This window comes from Phoenix dactylifera, chromosome 8 (genome assembly GCF_009389715.1).
Source record: "Phoenix dactylifera cultivar Barhee BC4 chromosome 8, palm_55x_up_171113_PBpolish2nd_filt_p, whole genome shotgun sequence".
Classification (NCBI taxonomy): domain Eukaryota; kingdom Viridiplantae; phylum Streptophyta; class Magnoliopsida; order Arecales; family Arecaceae; genus Phoenix; species Phoenix dactylifera.
In genome coordinates, this window is record NC_052399.1 from 13,431,026 (window position 1) to 13,452,793 (window position 21,768).

Here is a 21,768-nt window from a genome sequence, read left to right on the forward strand (position 1 = left end):
AGAGGCATTTTATTACTTTTTCGTTGGCCACAGTTTTTTTTCCTTCTCTTCTTACAAACCAAACGAGCCCCTAATGACATTTGGGTCGTCATAGGACGCTGAGTGGGGAAGCTTGATGGCCTTTTTCGTTAAATAAGGTTGGACCTCGTCAGCCATTGGATGGCCGAAGATAGATGACGGTCAAATCTAATAAAAAGATCTGTCCAAGCCAATCAATCAATCAACATTAATATATAGCAAGAAATGTCAGCTTACTAACTTATTTGGATACTTCAAAATTTTTAGTCCAACCGTATTCTAATTAAACCAAGCCACCTGGTCTGCTAAAAAAAAATTGCTATATAAAGCAGAGCACTAATAATCCTATTTCTTATAAAATAACTTTTTTATAAAAAAAACGCTGTATTGCACTTTAACAGAGCCGCATACTTTAGTTTCTATGACAGCATCACATCTACCACGGAAGATCCACTGAGAGGAACAATCCAAACAATGGCTGGTAAACCAATGACATGAGTACAAAACTTTAACTCATCGTCAGTCTGCTGCATATCTTGAAAATACACATTATTTAAGAAACTTAGCTACAAGTGTTTCATGATTTATCGCAACATAGAGAGTAGAACAATGAGGTATAACAACCTAAAACTTCACCCAAAATGACTGGTCGGAAGATAATTTTTGAATTTCTTAGTCCTGTATAAGTACCCAAGATCCTGTCGGTGAATAACCGACGCGGGACTAAACACATACCCGCACGAATTCTTACATGAGAGATATTAGAAGTAATAATATAAATTGATGGATTACAAAAATATAAAAATAACAAAAAGTGGCAGGTTAGTCACAATGCAGTGGCTATGTGAGCAAGCAAAAAATAAGAACAAAAACAAACAATGGCATGCTCTGATGCTCCTCATGATGTCTATCCCATTGCATTTACTTTTTGAAGTCACAAAGAATGGGAAGGAATGGAAATGTAAGTGGATTCGCATCTGTGCTTACTTCCATTATTGTCATGTCATTCGCATGCATTTCTTGTTTGGCCTATCATTTCCATGCAACTGAATCAATCTCATCTCTCGCAGACTTGTACAGCTCAAGTCGCTTAGCTATGGCCTCCCTCTTCTCCATAAGACCTGGGTCCTCATCCAACATTGCGCTGAGCTGCTTCTTCTGCAGTATGGGAGAAAACCCCAGATTAAATATAGTTAAACTTCAAAACATGAGCTGTAATGCACTGTTTCAGCACCGTGCCATTAAAATAGGCAGACTAGCAAGAAGTAGAGCCAAGTCATTCATTTATTAATTGCCTTTGTTTACAAGAGAAGTAAATACTTGTTAGTTGACAGTTAGTCTGACACTATTCTGCTGATCTAGTTACAAGCTAATCTCTCTCTTTCTCTCTCTTGTTGAAAGGTAAGCAAGGTTCACATCCATGACATTCTGGTGCGGGCACCAGTACTAGATCACCCGTCACTCGGATCTATAGTCGCCGCAAGAGGATTGTCCAGCCAGTTTCATTGTGGTTAGAGTGATTTTATTTTATTTTAATGGCCTTTGGGCTTAAGTATTTTTTATCTTTGAGGGTCTTTTGTGAGATTAGCTTTCTTGTAGGTTTTTTTTTTCCGTGTATTTTGGGCTTTATATATATGTTGGACCATACATTGGATGGGATATGCTATGAATAAAGAATTGGTTCTCTTTCTTTTAGCCCTAGTGTGAAATCTAGTGCAAGAGCTAGGTGTGAAGCCTAGTTCCCTTCCTCCCATTCCTCTTCTTTTTCCTTCTTGTCCCTCTCCCTCTTCCTTGCTGTCCGGCATCACATTCCAGTTTAACTGGAAGCCAACTTGCACTAAGAAGTTCTCATTTGACTGTATCATGTGATATATTCAAATTTGAATAGAACTTAGCTAAGGGGAAAATTCAAAATTAAGGAAAAATGTGAAAGTTCTTAAAGAGTTTGAGAAGAATATCTGAAAAAAATATACAAATGGAAACATATTCATACACTTTGTTTTATCACATGACAACATTACTATTCAGAAAAAACAAATACAAACAGCAAAATTAACCATAAGTATGCCATAAGTCTGTTAATAAATCTCAGATAATTTGTGAAACAATTACTAATAGTTTAGAAATGATTTGCAGAACCATCAAATCGATGAAGAGGTTATCAATAATTTGCAGAGTATGGTGATATGGTCTATGAGCTGTACATGATTTTAGCTAGATAACTTTGTGATATTTTTTTTTAAAAAAAGAAATCAACAGACAATTACATCCATTAGAATTTATCTTGGGGTCTATACTTGAGATGTACTCTGTTATGAAGTAGATTCTACTTTTCCTCATTAATTACCAGAATTATCACTTTTCACTGCCAACATTCCAGAAACCTTCAAAGTAATGTATGAATTCCTAAATAGATAAAGCAGGTAACATGTCCAAGACAGATAGTCAAACCCATGAAGATTAGTGTAATATGTAATTCTGCAAAAACAGGAAAAAAATTGTGTGTGAAGAGAGAAGAGTGAGATAGCAAGAGTCCGTGTCACCATGAACAATGCATTCTGAAAATTGGCATGGGCTTTCCAAGGTAACTATTTAATCAGAAAAGGTTTTAATGGCCATCAGGTGTGCGTCCCTCTTCCCGAGTAGCAAGTATGCTCGTTTGTCAATTGTCTGCTATTGCATCTATGTAACAACCAAATATATCATGCAGTAGAAAACATGACTGGTGACTGTAAGGGACCTTGTGAGTATTCATACTGGACCTATCATTACCAGAAGAGACAGATCATAGAATGACATACCTCTCTACTCCCTACTTGGGCATAAAAAAAGTTAAGCAATGATCGCCTTGCTTCTCGGACTTGACCATGGACAATGGCCTTCGGAATAGAATTTTTCAGTGCATCACATACCATGCCCACATAAGCTGACACATTTGATCCTGGAGAAAAATAAATGTGATACCACAATTGCCGTCAGTTACAACCATTATTAGCCATCAGAAAGGTGCATAACCCAGTATTCATCATTTTGCATTAAATTATCTGTAAAAAGAGAAAAGAAATAGAGAAGATAAGGGAAAATAATTGCATAATTGTGTCCAACAATTTCTTACATTGTACATGATGTTAGTTTCAAACATATTAATTATGAGAAGGAATTTGAGTAAATCTGTGCTACAAAATAGAGGTGAATAAAGTACAAGAATAGTTAACTAACCAATCCTCCTAAGGTGATTTTCACCATATCTGTCTATGGTCGGGGCTGAGGAATTTGAACCTTTATCAGGTTCCTGAGGAAGTTTTCTGAAGAACTCCACTGTGAGGTAGCTGGACTCCATTTCCACAAGCCGCAGAACTGTTTTCCGGCTATCGTCACGGAATCTTTCCAAGGCTTCATTTGCTGCAGCTGCTATGTCGGATTGGAGGGTTGGGAAACGCTTTAGTTCCTATCGAATAAAATGGGACCATCATCACAAGTTGGAATGTGTATAAGCAACAAGGCCTAGGGCCTTGCAGTCGGTCCAAGACTGAAAGAAGCAGTACATGTGGTTCATGACAATATCAATGTTGTGCTTGACAAGTAAGCATCTTTAGAGGGCGATTTAAATAGGTACATAAACTGGTAGTTAAAATCAGATTCACAAATTATAGTCAGTTCATTCTGCAGAATTTAAACTCTTACACACACATGATTGTCTACATATATAAATAAACATATGCATACATAATTACATCAATACATGCATGCATGCCTAAGAATTTTATGCCCAGCTGCAGAAGTTATAACAAGTGGAAGATCTATAAGGCGACTGCAATAGAACAAACGCGGTAGGAGTAAAATAATCTTGTGTTGCAACAAGCTCTAAACAAGATGTATGCTCTTTAAATTCGAATAGACAACAGCGAGCATTTTAATATTAACTTAAAGGACCCCTTGAATTAATATGGTATGTGTAGCCAGAACAAGATGAATTTGGAGGCAAGAGGTTGAAAAAGATGGAGATAGATTTTTACCGTATGAACAACCCCATACACTAAAATTTGGAATGCTAAAGAAAAAATCAAAGAAAAGAATATTAAGGTTCAACTAGAGTGGCTTTTAGCATCATTCGTAAACAAATATTAAAAAGAATATAGTTCAAGCAATAAATCAAGTTTTGTTTCATCTTACTTAGAAGTTAAATTATCTATGAGAAAAAGCAATTAGTGTTTTTATCTGCGAAAATATATAGGAAAATTGGTGAACAAACCTTTTGTTAGATTCCAAGATCAAGTGGTTGATATGTTTACAAAGGTTTGATTAACAAAGAAATTGTATGGATGCTATTCCATGCTTCAAGTTTTGATGTCAACACTCCAATATCAGGAGTATCAAAGATTTGTTGATTTAATGAATTTTTAAACATGTAGTTCAAAGTGTCAATGGGCTAATATATAGTGGATTCAATCTAAATGAGTGTTGCAGTTATTTTTTGGGCCATATCATATCCAGTAATCATATAGTAGTGAATGGCAATGAACTCCTCAACTTAGAATTCTGCTCTATAGCCAACTCCATATCTCATGGGAAAAGGCTTGGATGATGATTCCCTTAAGGGGACATTCACATTTGATTTTGGTAAGGACAATGAATCTAGTTCCATATATTATGAACTGAATCTTCACAGTTTACATATACTGACACAATACATACACAAATAAACACATAGAGCTCATTAAGGTTGACCATAATTTTAAAGAATCTTTCTCAATATTCATTGATTCTACCAAGATCCAAAATGCAGTCAGTGGATCTAGCTACAAGTTTTTATTATGCACTAGTTAAATCCTAAGGCAAATAATTAGGAATGAGATCATCACAGTCCCGAAGAAATTCAACTACTATGGTAATGTTTCTGCTGCTGATTCCAGAGATGGCAAAAGAAACACACTTTGCTAAGATGGAAGAAGTTGCAAAAGATCATAGGAGATACCCAAGCAACAGTTCTAGCAACTGCACAAACTTTAGCCATCTTAAGGCAGATAGAATTGTAAATGCTTATTTTATAAAAAATACTATATTAAAATTGATAGATGAAGGGATACTAATGGTGTTTTAACTAATTACATTGTTTGTACCTAGTATGTGGTATTAGTGGTATGTGGCTCTTAGTAACGGGAAACTTCTAGGGTACCTTCCTTTGAAATCCTTCCAGAAACCTGCTCTATATTCTTGTTAAGATTTAAGAAATATGCTTCCACACATGCATACTTGATCCCAGACCTGCATCTGCTCTCAGTTCAGGAAACCAGGGTGTGATTATTGGTTGTTATCATAGATTTGTCATTGTGGAAGTTTATAACTTGGCTGATTATGTGTGGTTATCAAAAAGATACTTGCTGTTATAATCTGCATGTCTATATGTCAATAGCTATGAATGGAAGAGAAGTGTGTCTTATGTTTTCAAATCTTCTTTTATTTGAAGAGGCAGGAGGTTCTGTTCTCCTTGACTTTAACCAAATCATTAGGTGGATATTGTTGTATCAGGAAGGGGGGGGGGGGGGGGGGGGGGGGCGTGGCGGGTGTGCATGTGCATGCAGGTTCAAATGTCTCATGCGTGCATGCAAGTATAAATGTCTCATGCCTGCATGCATGAGTATGTGTATGGATGCCTGCTGCGTGTGTAGGTATTTATGTATATAACTAAGAATGCCGTATTATTCTCGATATCCAATGCATATATAAAGAATCAGAATTCAATTACTGAGCCAAGTTAGAATTTTCTATATTGTACTTGTTGGGATCTTAATTGATTTATCAGGAATATAATCAACATAACTCTCAAGAAATTATTTACTATTGCTTTGATAGACAGGACACTTGATAACCACTTATGGTCAAGAATCTTAAATATTTCAATATATAAAACATGTTTCAAGCACAATACTCTAGCATCATATGGACCAATAAATTGTTCTTAAAGTTACTAACCTCTGTTTCAGCAATAGACTTTCTAACGAGTTCTTTCAAGATAAAGTGCACCTGAAAAGTAATAATGACAGTTAATTAGATAGCATGTTGGTTAACATAAATCTATAATTACTAATAAAGTGTATTTATCATGTTAATAAAACATGACGGAGAGATGATATGCCCAAATTTCTCTAACCAGGACTTGAAAGGTAAGGCACAGATGGCAAAACAAAATGAATCATAAAATGCAATGAAAAGGAAAACAGAAACCTTGAAAAATGTGAGACTAATCGAAACATCCAGTTACTTACTTTTATGTTGAGAAATAACAATCTAAATTTTTAAAGGAAATCAATTGCCACTATTTATAAATAATAAAAGCATAAGAAAACACAAAAGAGCATCTTAAACAAGTCCTCCCATTATAATGAGTCAGGTTTATAAATTTTGTTTTCCATTGTTTCTATTAATGAAAAAAATCCATGAAACGTCCATGCTTTTTTCTATCTTCAATGGCAACAGCAAGAAAGATCAAGCATTATGTGCAAATGCCTTCTGCCTCTCTTCTTTCAGTTTCTGGCATCATATATGAGGTCATGCTCTAAAATAAGAACTGCTTATTTGATTAGTCCTAATTCACATGCACATGTATAAAAATCTGAACCAAGTTAAATCCTGCTTATGCACAGTGTGCATGATATTTGGACATTCCTGTTCCTTTAAACTATAGCAATAATATGATTTTTGTTTCTTCAATTTGACAATGCTAATTTTATGTATCCTTACCATGTACTCATGCATTGCAGGACCCAACATGCTGTGGCCCCTAAACTCATATTTTGTACATGCATTTTCCTCTGGTCCTATTTTGGTGAATTTGTGTGTTTAGTGCTTCTTTCAAGTGCTTCTCTAAGTTAACAAGGAGGATATGAAACACCAACCATGCAACTTTTCTACAATGTAGGGAAGGTCAGCATGTTAAGAAGTGATTGATCAATCTTCTAGACTTAGTGGTACTTGAACATGGGAAGAGGATGACCAACCCATACTCAGGTAAGCACTTCTACACCACTAAGTGTGATGAATGCCTTCAATGATATAAGACCTGACCAAATGATTGAGACTTGCATGCATCTTATACATGCATTGACAGCCAGACATTTATGATCTTACCTTGAGCATCTTATATAGTTTAGGGCTGCTAAGCTGTATTTGTTCTGTCATGAATGAGCTAAAATCATTTTATAAATTTATCCAATATGATTGTATATATCTAAATGATATTCCTAATGGCATATAAATTTCAAGTATCCATATCTCTTCCTCTTTTGTTCAGTAAAAGGAGGAATAAGGGAAAAAAGAGAAAAGAAAAGCTTAAACCTAAGACGACCTTCAAAAGTCAACTTTCGAAGTGAGTTCCTGCTAACCACTAAAATAGTGCAACTTAGCTAGATACTATTACAAGGACGAGATCAAATCTCATCAGACCATTCTTGTGTCATAATACAATAAGACCTAAATAAATATCAATAAATAAGCTTCATATCAAAGCCATTTTTGTTTGTCAACAACATGCAAAGTAGATAATGTCAAAGAATATATGGAGTTCCGAGAAAAAATCACAAATCACATGTATCAGCAAAAAGAGAGACTATGCTGACCACCAGGTAAAACACTATGAATGTGACTAGAACAAGCACAAAATGGTCTTCCTATAACTAACAGATGCATGTATTTGAATGAAGTCAACCATGCTTGAGATGTATACAATATGGTTATGACAACATGTGAAGGCATTATGCTAAGTAGAAATTAAATAGCTTTAGAGAAATGGTCTAGAGAATTAATACAGCATCAACGGAAGCATCAGCTGGGCCCTTAAAATAGCTTAGAGAGCTATCTATAAGCCTTCTGTATCCTTGTTCGGGAGCAATCAAGTGCGGCTGATAACCATCTGCCTCTGAAATAACTTTGCGAACATTTTGCAGAGAAAGATGCCTATCGAATGGGAGCTTTTTCAAAGCTGCTGGTAGTTGATTGTCAAAAACCCCATATATCCGGTCCCCACCAGGTCGCCTGATGCAATAAGATCAAAAATAAGAATATAAGCTTGAATCATTGATTGCAAAATCACAAAAAGAATGTTAACTTAATTGGTTATTATTTCTGATGTCCTTCAACCTTACAAGTTTTGTAACTTTAAAGGTATACACAATTATGCACACTCTTTCAACATGTACCACTTTAAAGGATTGTCCTATAAGAATTGATTGGATCACTTGAGTTGATTGAACCATATTAGCAGCCACCACCACATATGCTTTAACCTACAATATAGTTTTCTGTCAACCTCATATCATTCCTTTTACTTTTATTACTACACCTCCAGTCATTGCAATCACTGCCTCCAACCATCATCTTTTCATCATTATATTGATTGTGAACCCATCTGCTGCTGCCACCTTCATGTCAATGTTCAAGTTCATGCTCGTGGGAGCGATAGGGTAGGGGATGAAAGGTATGAGCAGTTGTAATGCATGTGAAGGTGAAATCTTTTGTCCATCACAAAGAAGGAAAACTTCAAAAGCTAAAACAAGAGCATGCGAGAGAAATCTACGAGCTTCAACATTTTCTATTCAGAAACTGTTTTCAGTGCAGACATGCAAAGATAATTATTTCTTTTCAAGTCAATCTATTTACACAAATAGTTGTATCTTTTAAAGATACAACCATGAAGAAAAAAGAAATATATAATTCAGCCATGTGCATAACAGCACCCAGATTTTTAGTATTTAAGATAAAAGTTTCATGACTTTCTAACTACAAAATAAAGAAAAATAAGTTCACATTTACCCTCCATCCAAATGCTCTTTAAAGACACGGTCAAATGCGCGGCACATTTCTAATATTGTGTAAAGTTGTGCCTGGTGCCAACAAGAAAAAGTAAGAAACTCATACTCGGACACTGCACATGCTGAAAACACAACATTTTCTCGATATTACCCCAGAATCAGATCCAATAGGTCTGCCAAGCCGATCCAACTCGGCCTCAAGCTCAGCAATTGTCTTATTAATTAAAGCTATGATGCTTGGTATCCGTGCTCTGATTACAGACTCCAAATGCTGGATCATAAAAGGCAACAGGAATATTTAGGATTTCACTTGCAATCTCACAGGAAATACTGACATAAAAGGGAAAGAAAGGATATGTTTTCACCTTTGACAGAAGCTTTGCAAGATACTCTGAGCCCATTTTATGTGCCAAATGTCCATAATCAGGGCTCGTCGCGAAATACTCCTGTTCTTTACGTCGTGCAGCGATCATGTCGACATTCTTGTTTATATCAGCTTGCGAGCGATTGACAATTCCAACCCAGGGATGCTGTAACCGGTATGCTCTTCCTTCAAGTACCTAAGAACAAGCAGATTGCAGATGTTAAGTGTCACAAGCCATAAACAGTGCTTCCATTGGATAAATGCTTGCTAAAATTGTAATAAAAACTCTTATTTTCACATAAAAATAGATATTCAAAGGATAACAGCCTACATCCTGAGCATTGGTACCCTGGTCCATCAGATCAAGCTTTGTTAAGACTCCAAAAGTTCTCTCACCTAGAAGAAAACAACAAAAACATAAATGATAAGATTTCAGTTGTCAACTGAGCTATTTTAATCCTCATTGAAAAGAAAACTATCTCCAACCACTTGGTAATCTAACACATGACATCTTATGTCATAAGAATACAAATAAACTTTCTACCTGAAGGATCAACTTCTCTTGCAATCTTTATAGCATCTGAAGTAGCAATATCTTGATTGGCAGGAGAAATGGCCAGTATGATGCAATTGGGCTGCCAATCAGAAAAACCAGGTAGCATGTACAAGATTATAAGAAGGCAGCCAACATGATTTTGAATAATGACAAGGAAATAACTAAACCCTCCAGCACCAACTAACTTGAAAGACAGATCACAGGTACAAATAAAAAAGGTATATTAAAGAACATTCACTGCACACAGTATCATTAGAAGTGATTGCTGAAATGAGCATAATATAAAAAATTCATAAAAGCACAAGGAATTAGATTTGTTAAAGAATAAAACTTTAAGAATCATGATGAGTGGAAAACTTTGTTTCTTTGGTTATGGAACCACTAATATAATCCTGTAAGAATGTTCAGTAGATGACCATTGATTTCATCACAAAATATAAGTCCTATATGAGAGGGGAGAGGCAGGAGAAAGGAAGGAAGATGTGTGTAAAATCAAAGAGAAATGTTCGTTACCTTTTCAACATATGATCGCACCATATTTTCAATGTCTTCAACAATCGAGTCAGGCTGTCCCTCTGCACACACCAGATTGCCCAATAGTGCACAGTAACAAAAACATCATGTGCATAAAATAGAAGCAAATCAAACCTTGTGCCCTTTTAGGAAATTACCTACAGCCACCTTCGTCAGCCCAGGAAGATCTATAAGTGTTAAATTAACAACTGCCAAATGTCATGAATGAATCTAAATCAAGAACATGTATTGATATATTCCTGGTTAATAAAACAAAGACATATTACTGCACAAAACATCCAAAATTAAAGAAAAAAATTGATTGATTATATGTTTACAGCATTCCATCTCTTCAGTACATGGTTCAGATATTCCATGGGAAACAAAAATCAACATAAAAGTAAAATGTTAATACACATTTCTGATTATCATTGATAATTTAAGGTATGGTACACAGTTATGACATTGCGTATAAGAAAGGCTTTAGCAAATATATATATATATATATATATATATATATATATATATATATATATATATATATTTAGATTCCCCTCTCAAATATTTTTAGCTGGAAGAATATCTACACAGTTAGCCCCATAAAATGAGACACCACATTTATAGGCCCAAGACCCTCTACCTGCAAATTTGATCCCCATTCAGAAATTTATCTCTAATCTTAAAGCCATAAATTAAAGGGGGAAAGCATCTATAAGAAGAGAATTGATTACAATGTTAGGTGCATGTCTTTTAATTTTAACATGGAAACACTCTTGCATGTTAAAACAAGTGAAGCATTAAAGCAATGCTGATAATACAACCCTAGATAAAAGGAATTCCTTTCTCTAATCTGCTCTACTCTAATCTCAAATAATCAATAAGAAATATAACTGAAGATTAAAAGAACTTTTAGAGAAAATGAATTAGAGATTTCCCATATTACTTCCATATAAACTCCAGCGCCATGTCTGGTTGAGGAATAGTTATATCTGTGTTAAGCACGCTTGAGGAATAACTTGAGATAAACAAAGGAGTATTAAAAATAGACCAACTTTTTGGTGGAATATTTTTAATCAATTCATGATAGATGAGTGCCCAAAATGTTATTTAGGATGCATATTTTCCCCTCGGGAACAAAGGAGCTCAAACAGAGCATTCGGCAGGATAAAGTGGAATAAAGTGGAAAAAGTAGATTATTCTCCCACTTCTTTGAGTTTATCCTGTAACCAAATGCAGCCCAAAAATGGTTACAAGGATTATGATGGCTCTCTTTGTGAGGACCCGTGCGAGCGTGTATTTAATCCCACATCAGCTATACACTGGATAGATTTTAAATACTTATATAAGGCCAAGGAGCCCAAGTCATCCCTTCTAGCCTTTTTAGATGAGATTCTGAGATGTAACAAATGGTATCTGTCACGCCCCCGCCTCTGCGAGGCACGTGAGGCACCTAGTGCCCACGTGGGGGCCACATGAGGGGGGAACACGAGGCTCCCCTGCCAGATATTGTCCGGTTCTGCCAATAGTCCCACATCGAAAAGACTCATTCTAGAGCCTGGGCATATGAGGCGGGTGTCTCCTAATCCTGCAGACACGTTTTGGGTGGAAAACAAAATCGGGGAGGGATGAAGGACGCTTGCGTGAAGCCCCAGAACTGGACAATATCTGGCAGGGGAGCCCCGTGTTCCCCCCTCATGTGGCCCCCACGTGGGCACTAGGTGCCTCACGTGCCTCGCAGAGGCGGGGGCGTGACATTTGGTATCAGAGCCGAGGACGGCTCTTGTCCGATGGTGGGAAGAGTGTGAGGCCCAATAGTCCCACATCGGAAAGACTCGTTCTAGAGCCTGGGCATATGAGGCGGGTGTCTCCTAATCCTGCAGACGCGTTTTGGGTGGAAAACAAAACCGGGGAGGGGTGAAGGACGCTTGCGTGAAGCCCCAGAATCAGACAATATCTGGCAGGGGAGCCCCGTGTTCAAGGTTCGCAGGACTAATTGTACCGGCGTACCGGTGAGCACCGGCACCGGTACGGTTCCGGTTCGGTACCGGCTTGGAACCGGTACCGAACCGGCCGCGCGCGCGGAAATTAAAAAAAAAAAAACGAAACGCGTCCGCGCGCGGGGAACCGCGCTCGGGCGCGATTCCCTACTGGGAATCGCGCACGGGCGCGTTTCCTACGCGCGGGCACGTGCGCCGCTCGCGCGTCCGCGCGCGTTTCCCAATTAAAAAAAAATGAGTCCGCGCGCGTCGCGTCAAATGCCACAGAGTGGCATTTAATGCCACTGTGGCATTTAATGCCCCCACGCGGGCTGCCAGCCCGCGTGGGCACGGTGCCCCGCGCTCGGGCACGTTTTCCTGCGTGGAATCGCGCGCGGGCGCGGTTCCTACGCGGGGAATCGCGCGCGGGCGCGCGTTCTCCGCTCGCGCGTCCGCGCGCGTTTTTCAAAAAAAAAAAAACAAATGCCACAGAGTGGCTTTAAATGCCACTCTGTGGCATTAAGAGGCCCACGCGGGCTCCAGCCGCGTGGGCGCTCTTCCCCGCGCGTGGGGCGCGCTGCCCCGCGCGCGGGCGCTCTTCCCCGCACACCCCTGCGCGGGAAAAGTGTGGCTTGGACCGGTGCGAACCGGGCCGGTTCGCACCGATACCGGCTTGTACCGGGCCGGTTCGCTCCGGTACCGGCGCGAACCGGACCGGTTCGCACCGGTCCAGGTACGGGCTGAACCGACTGGTACCGGTCGGTTCAGCAGACCATGCCCGTGTTCCCCCCTCATGTGGCCCCCACGTGGGCACTAGGTGCCTCACGTGCCTCGCAGAGGTGGGGGCGTGACAGTATCAAAGCCCCATGGCCCATATGGACTGGGGGACATTGCAGCACGGGCCCATTGGGGCTGACCGCGGGCCGATTGTGGTGCTTGTGATTAGATTTGGATGATTTGGACCCTAAGTCCGGTGAGGATGTCAGGGCTTAAATGGGAGAGTATGTGAGAACCTATGTGGGCGTGTGTTTAGTCGTACATCGACTATGCACTGGATAAATCTTGAATACTTATACAGGGCCAAGAAACTTAAATAATACATGTCAGCTAGCCTTTTTAGGTGAGTTCCTGGGTTGTGACACCCTTCTTCCATACTAGGGAGGTCAAGCATTCTAACTAATGCTGAAGTCCTCTCCGTGACAAAAGAGGAAAGACCTATCATAAATTTTTAAGACATTCACGAATGTTTAAAAGACTATAAATTTGGGCTGGAATTAGCTAGGTTATAGATGAAATCATCCGCGTCTAGTTTAACTTCCAAAATCTTTAAAATCCACTTCTATTAGGAGTTATCTGCACATCCATCTTTACATGTAATCAAAGCTAGATGATTGGTAGCTACAAGGCAGAAAGAAACTAAGATCATAGCAAAGTCGATCCTCAAGAAAACTTTGCAAACTGACCCTGCAGTAGTGCTACCAATCTCATCTTTCTGACATTTGAATGCCAAAACGGATGTCATATTAAAAAGCCATGATCCATGGCTGGCTTTTGTATATCTTGTTCCCAAATCCAACCTGAAGTGGCCTAACTTTGTTGGATGATCTTCTTGGATCAGGTGACTGTGATGCTAAGAGCTTCTAAGAGATAGATTTGACATACTAATTGCCATACAACTTTAATAAAATTAGGATATATATCATTCACAACATCTCACCATCTTCCCTATTATTGAAGGTGTCATCAGTTTAAGCTGATGAAGATAGAAGACCAGCAAATTCAACCGAGGACTGTGTGAAACAGTAAGCAATCGAAAACTGTATTGACATAGGAGAAACCAAAGGGGAGAACTTCATGCAAGTCCTACATGAAGTCATGCAATGCAACTAGGAATAATAATTCACACCTAATGATGTGCAATGCACCAAAAAAAGTGAATAACTAAATAATCTTTTGTAAGGGGAAAAAAACTTCCTTGATTGATGTAGATGCACAGATAAAAGCTGATATTATAATTAAACAACAAATATTCATTTGAACACATAAATGTTTCAATAAGATAACTAGGATAGGTGTGTCATATCCTTTGACAATTTTTATCCAAGTCAATGAAGGAATCTCCAATGCTATCACCTATAAGTTCCAAATTCAGCAAAGTTTTGGGCGAGCACCAACGATCACATCATCTTGATGGTTGGCAAGAACTATGGCAGCATACCTATTGTTGCTCCAAGCATAAATATTCGAGATCAATGAAGGATTATGAGTCCTTCATGGTTACTCTGTAAAGTATTAATTGTAATCCTAAGTTAAGCAAATACACGATCCCATATCATGAAGCTGAAGGAGCAGGAATTGAATGTAATGCATACTATACTAGAAATCCAATTTGAGGGCTATGGCATGCCATGTGATACATGAATACTACATAATAGACATGTAATAAAGCATAGCCACATATATATGAGATATCTATCTCTAAAAAGAAAATTTTATAAAGAATTTAAGAAGAATTAAAGTTGAAGTAGAAAATATCAAGCAAAGCATTAAATTAGGGGAGATTCCCATACTTTAGTCATATTAACTACTAGTTTTTTATCTTATCATTTAGTATGTGCTAGAAAAAATATTCAATTTGGCTTTATAATGATGAAAGGAATGCTGACAATGGATCCATTTTTTAGGATACTTTATAAAGTAAAATGCAAAATTACAGCTACTCACTGAAAAATAAACAATAAAAAGAGCAAAAAGATGGGAAATTTTCATTTAGTATTTGATTGTTTACAAAAATAACCACCCCTGCAAGAACCCAGATACAACAATCAACCAAAGACCCATGATGCATATGTATACTGACCATGTGGAGAGTAAACGCTCAAGTGGATTGGAATATTAGATATTTGTTTTGATTTTCCAGTAATACGATCAGTTTCATCCTGAATCTCCTTCCTAATAGCAGCTGCACCCATACAAGGTTCAAAATAAACTTCAATATCCATAAGCAAGATGGTAACTTATAATAGAACAAAAACAGCATCAATGAAAAATGAAATCTTATGTATATGTTTTAGGTCCATTAAGATATGTATAACTTAAAACTGACTCTTTGACCATGAAAATTTATCATTCATATTTGATGCCTCTTTTCTTGAGAAAAATCTTTGATACCCAATTTTAAGCCACTGGTTGAATATGAACTTTATTGATGAGGATTTACATACAAAATATTTACCAAATCTACAATCTTCAATAGTTTGACAAATGTACAATGATTCTAAGAAGCAATCCCTGTTGATATAGGAAATTGTGAGGACCCGTGTGGGTGTGTGTTTAGTCCCACATCGGTTATTTGCTGGGTAGATCTTGGGTACTTATATAGGATCAAGGAACCCATATAATACCTTCCGGCTAACCATTTTGGGTGAGGTCCTAGGTTGTTACAAATGGTATCAGAGCGGACCCGGCCCATAACCTATGTGGACTAGGGGATACTGCAGCACGGATCCATTGGGGCTGACCATGGGTCAATCATGGTATTTGTGATTTGATTGGAATAGATATAAACCCTTAGTCTGACGAGGACGTCAGGACTTGAACGGGGGGAGTCTGTGAGGACCCGTGTGGGTGTGTGTTTAGTCCCACATCGGTTATTTGCTGGGTAGATCTTGGGTACTTATATAGGATCAAGGAACCCATATAATACCTTCCGGCTAACCATTTTGGGTGAGGTCCTAGGTTGTTACAGAAATTGATTCAACACAATCATGAACTCACTAACAACTGAGGAGGGTAGACATTTCTTAGCGCGCACCCTAGCAAACAAGGTTGTCACAAGTGGCACATGTGGGTCCCTTGGTATGATGCTTTCCAAGCCACTAAGCAAGCGAGTGCCTGGCCATATATCAGCCACTTAATTATCAGGTGGGAACCTGTTTCTAACTTTATTGAAAACTTTAAAATTCAGCCATCTCTCTTGGGTACATTTTATGAAGTGTATTTTCTTTTTAGTAATTTGGGCTGCATTTAACAAGTCTTGTAGTGCACCTACCAAAGCACTTTAAGACCACCCGACTTTAAGATCACAACTGTCCATCTTGTGTACTTCCATCATCTATATAATTACAATCATTCACATAGCCTGCCCTCTCTTAACACCTAACCCTCCACTTCATAGTGATCAAGGATTTGGTGCAACAAACAAGAGAAAAGGGGCGAGGCTGAGGTTAGGGCTGTTATATTTGTGATAATTTGATTATGCAATATTACTGTACTAAATTTGTTAATTTTCGAGGATGTTTAATTCCAAGTGGTTGCTTAGACACCAATGTACTCTACCTGGGCATTTAAAGGAGCTACCGCCTAGGCATGTTGACAACCTTGCTTACAACTACTTCTCCTTCTATATATCAAACAAACCATCCACTTCTAGATAAATCAAATAAACAGGTAGGCACTCCATCAGCAGAGGAAGAAAGAGAAAAATAAAAAAAATAAGACATCACTAGAATTTCTCTCCGTTGCAAGAAAAAGGAGAAAGAATTCTATTCTATGTGGCCAAGTGCTCTTTCCCCCAAAAAACCCTCATAAGTACAAAACTTTGATGACATTTTTCTTGATGGGTTGTTGTTGCAACCTATAATCGATTACTATATGTATAGATTGATTTTATAATAATCAATTATGGTGCGATTGATTAAATACTTCAGCAAATACTCATTATAATCGATTACTACAGGTGTAGGTTTATTGCATAATAATCAATTATGATGCGATTGATTAGACACTTCAGCAAATACTCATTATCCCAAAAGAACATCATAGAGGTATGTGAACGCAAAATAGAACATGATAGATATCTTATTAATGAAGCATAATCAATGAAATATAACTAGTGCAGCAAACTGAAAATAACCACAACAGAACAATAAAAAAAATACTGCCAGTAAACTCGAGTTTCAAGGATGTGATAGATGGCAACGATGGTAATGATGATGGGTGAAGATAACGATTGATGGGCGAAGAAACGAGGGCTGGGCAAAAGATGGTGATAGAACTAGTCGGATAATTACTTCTACAAGTTTGGTCCCTCCAATCCAATGAGAATCTTCAAGCCACGCTCCACCAAAGTATCGAGATGAAGGATGACGGGGTCAAGAAGGTGGCTCCAAGAAGAAATAAGTCAAGAAGCAGGATGAAAGTGGAAGGAAAAGGGTCTCTCAGGGCTTCGCCCATTGTGGCACTCACCTTACTGTTTCATGAACAGTAACGGGTCGGGTTACTATTCAGTGAACAGTAATGGGTCGGATTACTGTTCATGTGAGCAGTGCTTTTTTTTTCTCTGTACTATTTTCTGCAGATTTCTGCGTATTTCTGCAGATTTATGTTGTATCTTCTTTTTTTTTTCTCTTTTAACTTCCTTCCTCCCTTCTTCCATACATTCAACAACTCTATTGCCAAGTCTATCATACATCCTCCTCCGTTCCTAGAGATGAGTGATGACCATGAGCATTGAAGAAAGGTTAAGGCTCAAGCAATTAAGTGTGGTAGTTTGGAGTCGGGTTAGGCTTTCTATTACACCTAGGTGGACCATTTTTGCATGGCAGTACTAGTACATGACTCAACTGAAAATCCAAACCTAAACATGGCTTTGGATGAAAAACACAAAAACAACAAAAAATATAAATTAAGTATAAGATGGAGTCCTGAGACTACATGAGTTGTTTGTTGTATCCCAATGTTTTAAATATCAGTATTAAAACCTATATCATTTTTTCATCAAAAAGATACGGTATAGATAGCAAGGGAACGTACTGAAATTAACAGCGTCAAGAAGAATGAAAAATCATTGGTATGGACTGGTTAAGTTAGTATGGTATCGACTGATAAGGTGGTACCACACAGTCAATATGCATCTGTATGGCCGGTATATACTAGTATGGTGCCTTGACACCAGTATTCATGCCGATTTCGCATCAAAATGGCATTTTGTCCATAAGATCCTGTTCTGGAGGTTTTTGAATCCATGTTCCAACATCTAGACCCATTAAGACCTCAAAGTAGATCAAACCGAAGCTCCTTTACTCACACATGTAGCCAGATGATCACTGTATGCTCAAGAACAACCCCACGCTCACTGCTCACATTTCAAACCTAAGGTTGCTGTTAGCAAGAATTCCCTCAAGTTGATTTCATCAAGAATTTTCTACAAAAAAAAAACTAAATATTACCAAGGTTTCAATTTTGTGAAGCAGTTGGATAATTTTCTATTTTCTTGTTTCCATATGCATATAAAGAACTTTCTACCTTGTTTTAATATAATTTAATTTCTTGTTTGAATTGATAAAATAGGATCACATGTAGATGTATTTGTTCCTCCATTAGGTAACTCATTTATTACATAACTCTTTTAAGATGAGGTTTTAGCTCCATGCATATGCACATGCACTTTTATTAGTATGCTACAGAGCAAATATTTAGCCAGCTTTCCTCTTAGACATTCTAATTATGTGCATATATAGATGTGCACCTATACATGCGTGTGCAGATTAAAAATGTTGAGTTTGCATGTAAAATTCGCCCTTACTGTGAGAAATTTGGACCATGCCCTAACTACAATCGGCATTCACTTCTGTAAACCCCTCCTAAATTTCAAAAGAGCATTCTCTCTTCACTTCCTTTTTCTGTAGAATAATACAGCTATTCTATGTTGAATGTATGATTTTTGTTACGAATGCTGCCTCCAGCAGCACATATCTCAGGGCTCTTCATTACTTTTCTTATCTCAAATTCACTCTCTCTCTCTCTCATCAAGAGTAATTGGTTAATACAAGTATAACCTCTAATGTTGCTGAAACCCTCCAATCTATTACGTAAGTTAGTGTGTCTACTTAAACATCACCTAGCTTGAGATTACACATATCATTGTGCGATTAGCCAGCTTATCATTGTTGCTTGTTCAGTTTGTTATGTTGTTATCTTTTGCATTCTGCAGTGCTTCGGAAATAATTACACATTTCAATTTCTTCTCCTTTTCTCCTAATAAATCCCAAATGCCAAATTGATATCTTTGGATTAGTGATCCTACTGATTAATGGCCTACTAGCTTCAGCTTCTTCCTTGGAGACTCCCACAACCTCTAGAAAAGGAAAAAAACAGAAAAGTGGCTCTAACCCATTGTGGATGCCAAGTTCTAGGCAAAGTTTGAGAATGATGATGAGGTTGTTTGCATTTTTTGCTTTATCTTCAACTGTTTTCTCCATGTCCTCACTCCATCACACTGTGATGACCAAAGTGCAATCAAGATAACCAGGGATGTAGCTTCTCCTAAACAAATAAAGCAAATTGAGATCAGATATTAATTTGTTCACAACCTTTATCCCCATACACTGTTTCTTCCCTATATTTTGTGTATTAGGTAGTTTCATGTTGTACTCCTACATCTTGGTAATGTCCCTTTCGTGGTAGATACTATGTCAGAGCAAACGGCATATTGTACCCCTACATCTTGGTAACGTCCCTTTCATGGTAGATACATCTTATTGCTGCAAAACTAAGAACCACCTTACATCCCAAGCTTGTACTGAAATTAAATATCAGAAAATAAAATCCCCGTACATCAACACAAAAGCTTCCGAAAAGTCTACACATTTACCTCTTACCCTAGTTCTGTGTCTTACAATCTGGTTCTCAGATCAAAACCCATCCAAATGTGGTGGTGCTAAAGATTTTAAACACTAATATACTTACTCCAGGAATTCGAAGCACCCACAATCCTCGCATATTAGAAAGCAAAGAAAATGGTTGGCAATGAGCAACAATCAAGAAAATCCAATATTGCAAGATCTTGAAGAAACCCCGTGACTCCTTGACAAAATTTGCATTACCACCCACAGCAAGGCGGACAATCAAAAACTAAATTAAATAAGAAGCAATTCTCTCACCGAAATCTGTAAGCTTCTTTCTCGGAGCATGTAGGAACTCGCCGTACTCTGCCTGTCCATCCCCCGTCTTGTGAAGCTGCAACACCAACGGCCTCCTCGTCACAATACCTAACATCAATTCAAATCACGGGGCAGTGCCAATTCTTATTTCCAGACAAGTGGATCCAGATACAAACCAAAGAAACAAAAGCCCCAGAACTCGTTCAAGAAGAGAAGATCCCATCGTCATTACCAGATCCTCGAGGCAAGAAGTCCCTCCCGACGATGCTCTCCAATACCGACGATTTCCCCGAGCTCTGAGACAACCAAGAACGGTCAAGACTCAAGAAATCAAGAAAGGAGCGAACTTTGTAGGAATCCAAGAGAACGAAGAACCGGGGGAAAGAGCAAGGTGGTAAGGGAGACGGATCCGAGGGTTTCTAAGGGAAAGGTTATACCTGGCCTCCGACGACGGCGACGGAGGGGAGGGCTTCCCAGAGGGATCCTCCCTCGCCACCGTGGTCCCCCAAGACGGTGCAGGCCCTCTGTATCCGATTGACGAGGCCGATGAGGCTCACCATGGTCGCCATTGTCGAGGGAGACGTCACCACGAGAGATCGAATCGCCGGAGGAGAAGAGGGAACCAGATCTTGAGAAAGAGAAGCGAGAGGGAGGGAGGAAACTAAAAAAACGGTTTTGATGGGGAGCGCCGAAGGGGGTCAACTTTTGGAAAGAAAGAGGTGTGACCGTGTTAGTCTCATACACACTAGTATCTTTTGTGGCAGAGGGTTCACATGGGAGCGGCACGTGCAGACCTGCCCAACTTTGGACCAGCGCATGTCATGGATGACAGGCGACGGGTCATAAGTCATAACCACCGCTTGTTATTAGTTGCTACATCCCTTCTTCTCTTCCAAAGGCTTATGATGCTTAAATATAAAGAAATATTGTACAATCCTAAAGGATGGGAAGATCTTTCTTTTATTGGGTGTCTGGACAGTGACATGGCATGTGCAAGAAAAAACTTTTTAAATTGGAGGCGGCATGATGCCAAATTGTTGTATAGAAACTTTTTAAATGAGCACTATGTTGTATTATCTCAAAATTATCTTGACAACTTACAGGTTTTCATTTGCAGAATGTGCAATGGTGATGGGTGATGAGTGGACCATTCTCAAAATTGAAAATATTGATATTCTTAAATACAGAAAAAGTACTAGTCCGCCTTGAATCCATAAAATTAACTGCACTATGGACCTGATTAACTGCTCATGTGGACTGTTTCATGAGCTTTAGTTCCATAAAGTTTACCAATCTTAAATTACCATTAAATTCTTGAGATTTCAAGCATCTACAGGAAAATAATAGTACAGCTGATTAGACAGTAACTTATGTGGCCAACCATACCACAACTATAATATGGGACTCTACAACCGATCTGCTTAAATTTTGAACGTATTGTTTTCTCATTCCCAAAGTGTGTATATATACCTTAGCGCGTGGTTTGGTTGTGCATGGCTGGATGTTTGCTAAAAAGGACGTATACACTGCACAGAACTCGCACTAAAACACAAATTAGTCGGCGTCAACGTCCGAGCATAGGAGAGGCTTA

At 38.4% G+C, this 21,768-nt stretch overlaps 1 protein-coding gene across 1 annotated transcript; it reads right to left on the reverse strand.

The window, feature by feature from the left end:
- Positions 1–500: 500 nt before the first annotated feature.
- LOC103695947 (dynamin-related protein 1C) lies at positions 501–20,870 on the reverse strand. Its single transcript, XM_008777405.4, has 16 exons — positions 20,615–20,870; positions 20,410–20,473; positions 20,178–20,285; positions 15,095–15,196; positions 10,417–10,467; positions 10,259–10,320; positions 9,734–9,824; positions 9,521–9,585; positions 9,191–9,385; positions 8,977–9,096; positions 8,827–8,897; positions 7,824–8,049; positions 5,992–6,042; positions 3,238–3,466; positions 2,820–2,959; positions 501–1,176 (listed from the first exon to the last, which is right to left on the reverse strand). The coding sequence occupies exons 1-16, from the start codon at positions 20,744–20,746 to the stop codon at positions 1,051–1,053; spliced, it is 1,833 nt and encodes a 610-aa protein (XP_008775627.1). The 5' UTR covers positions 20,747–20,870; the 3' UTR covers positions 501–1,050.
- Between the last annotated feature and the right edge of the window lie 898 nt (positions 20,871–21,768).

Excerpts from the sequence above, each read along its gene's own strand:
- LOC103695947 (XM_008777405.4), bottom strand. The coding sequence starts at position 20,746 with ATGGCGACCATGGTGAGCCTCATCGGCCTCGTCAATCGGATACAGAGG. Across the intron at positions 20,286-20,409 it reads CTTCTTGCCTCGAGGATCTG|GTATTGTGACGAGGAGGCCG; the intron begins GTAATGACGATG and ends AATTGATGTTAG. Across the intron at positions 8,050-8,826 it reads AAAGAGCATTTGGATGGAGG|GCGACCTGGTGGGGACCGGA; the intron begins GTAAATGTGAAC and ends TTATTGCATCAG.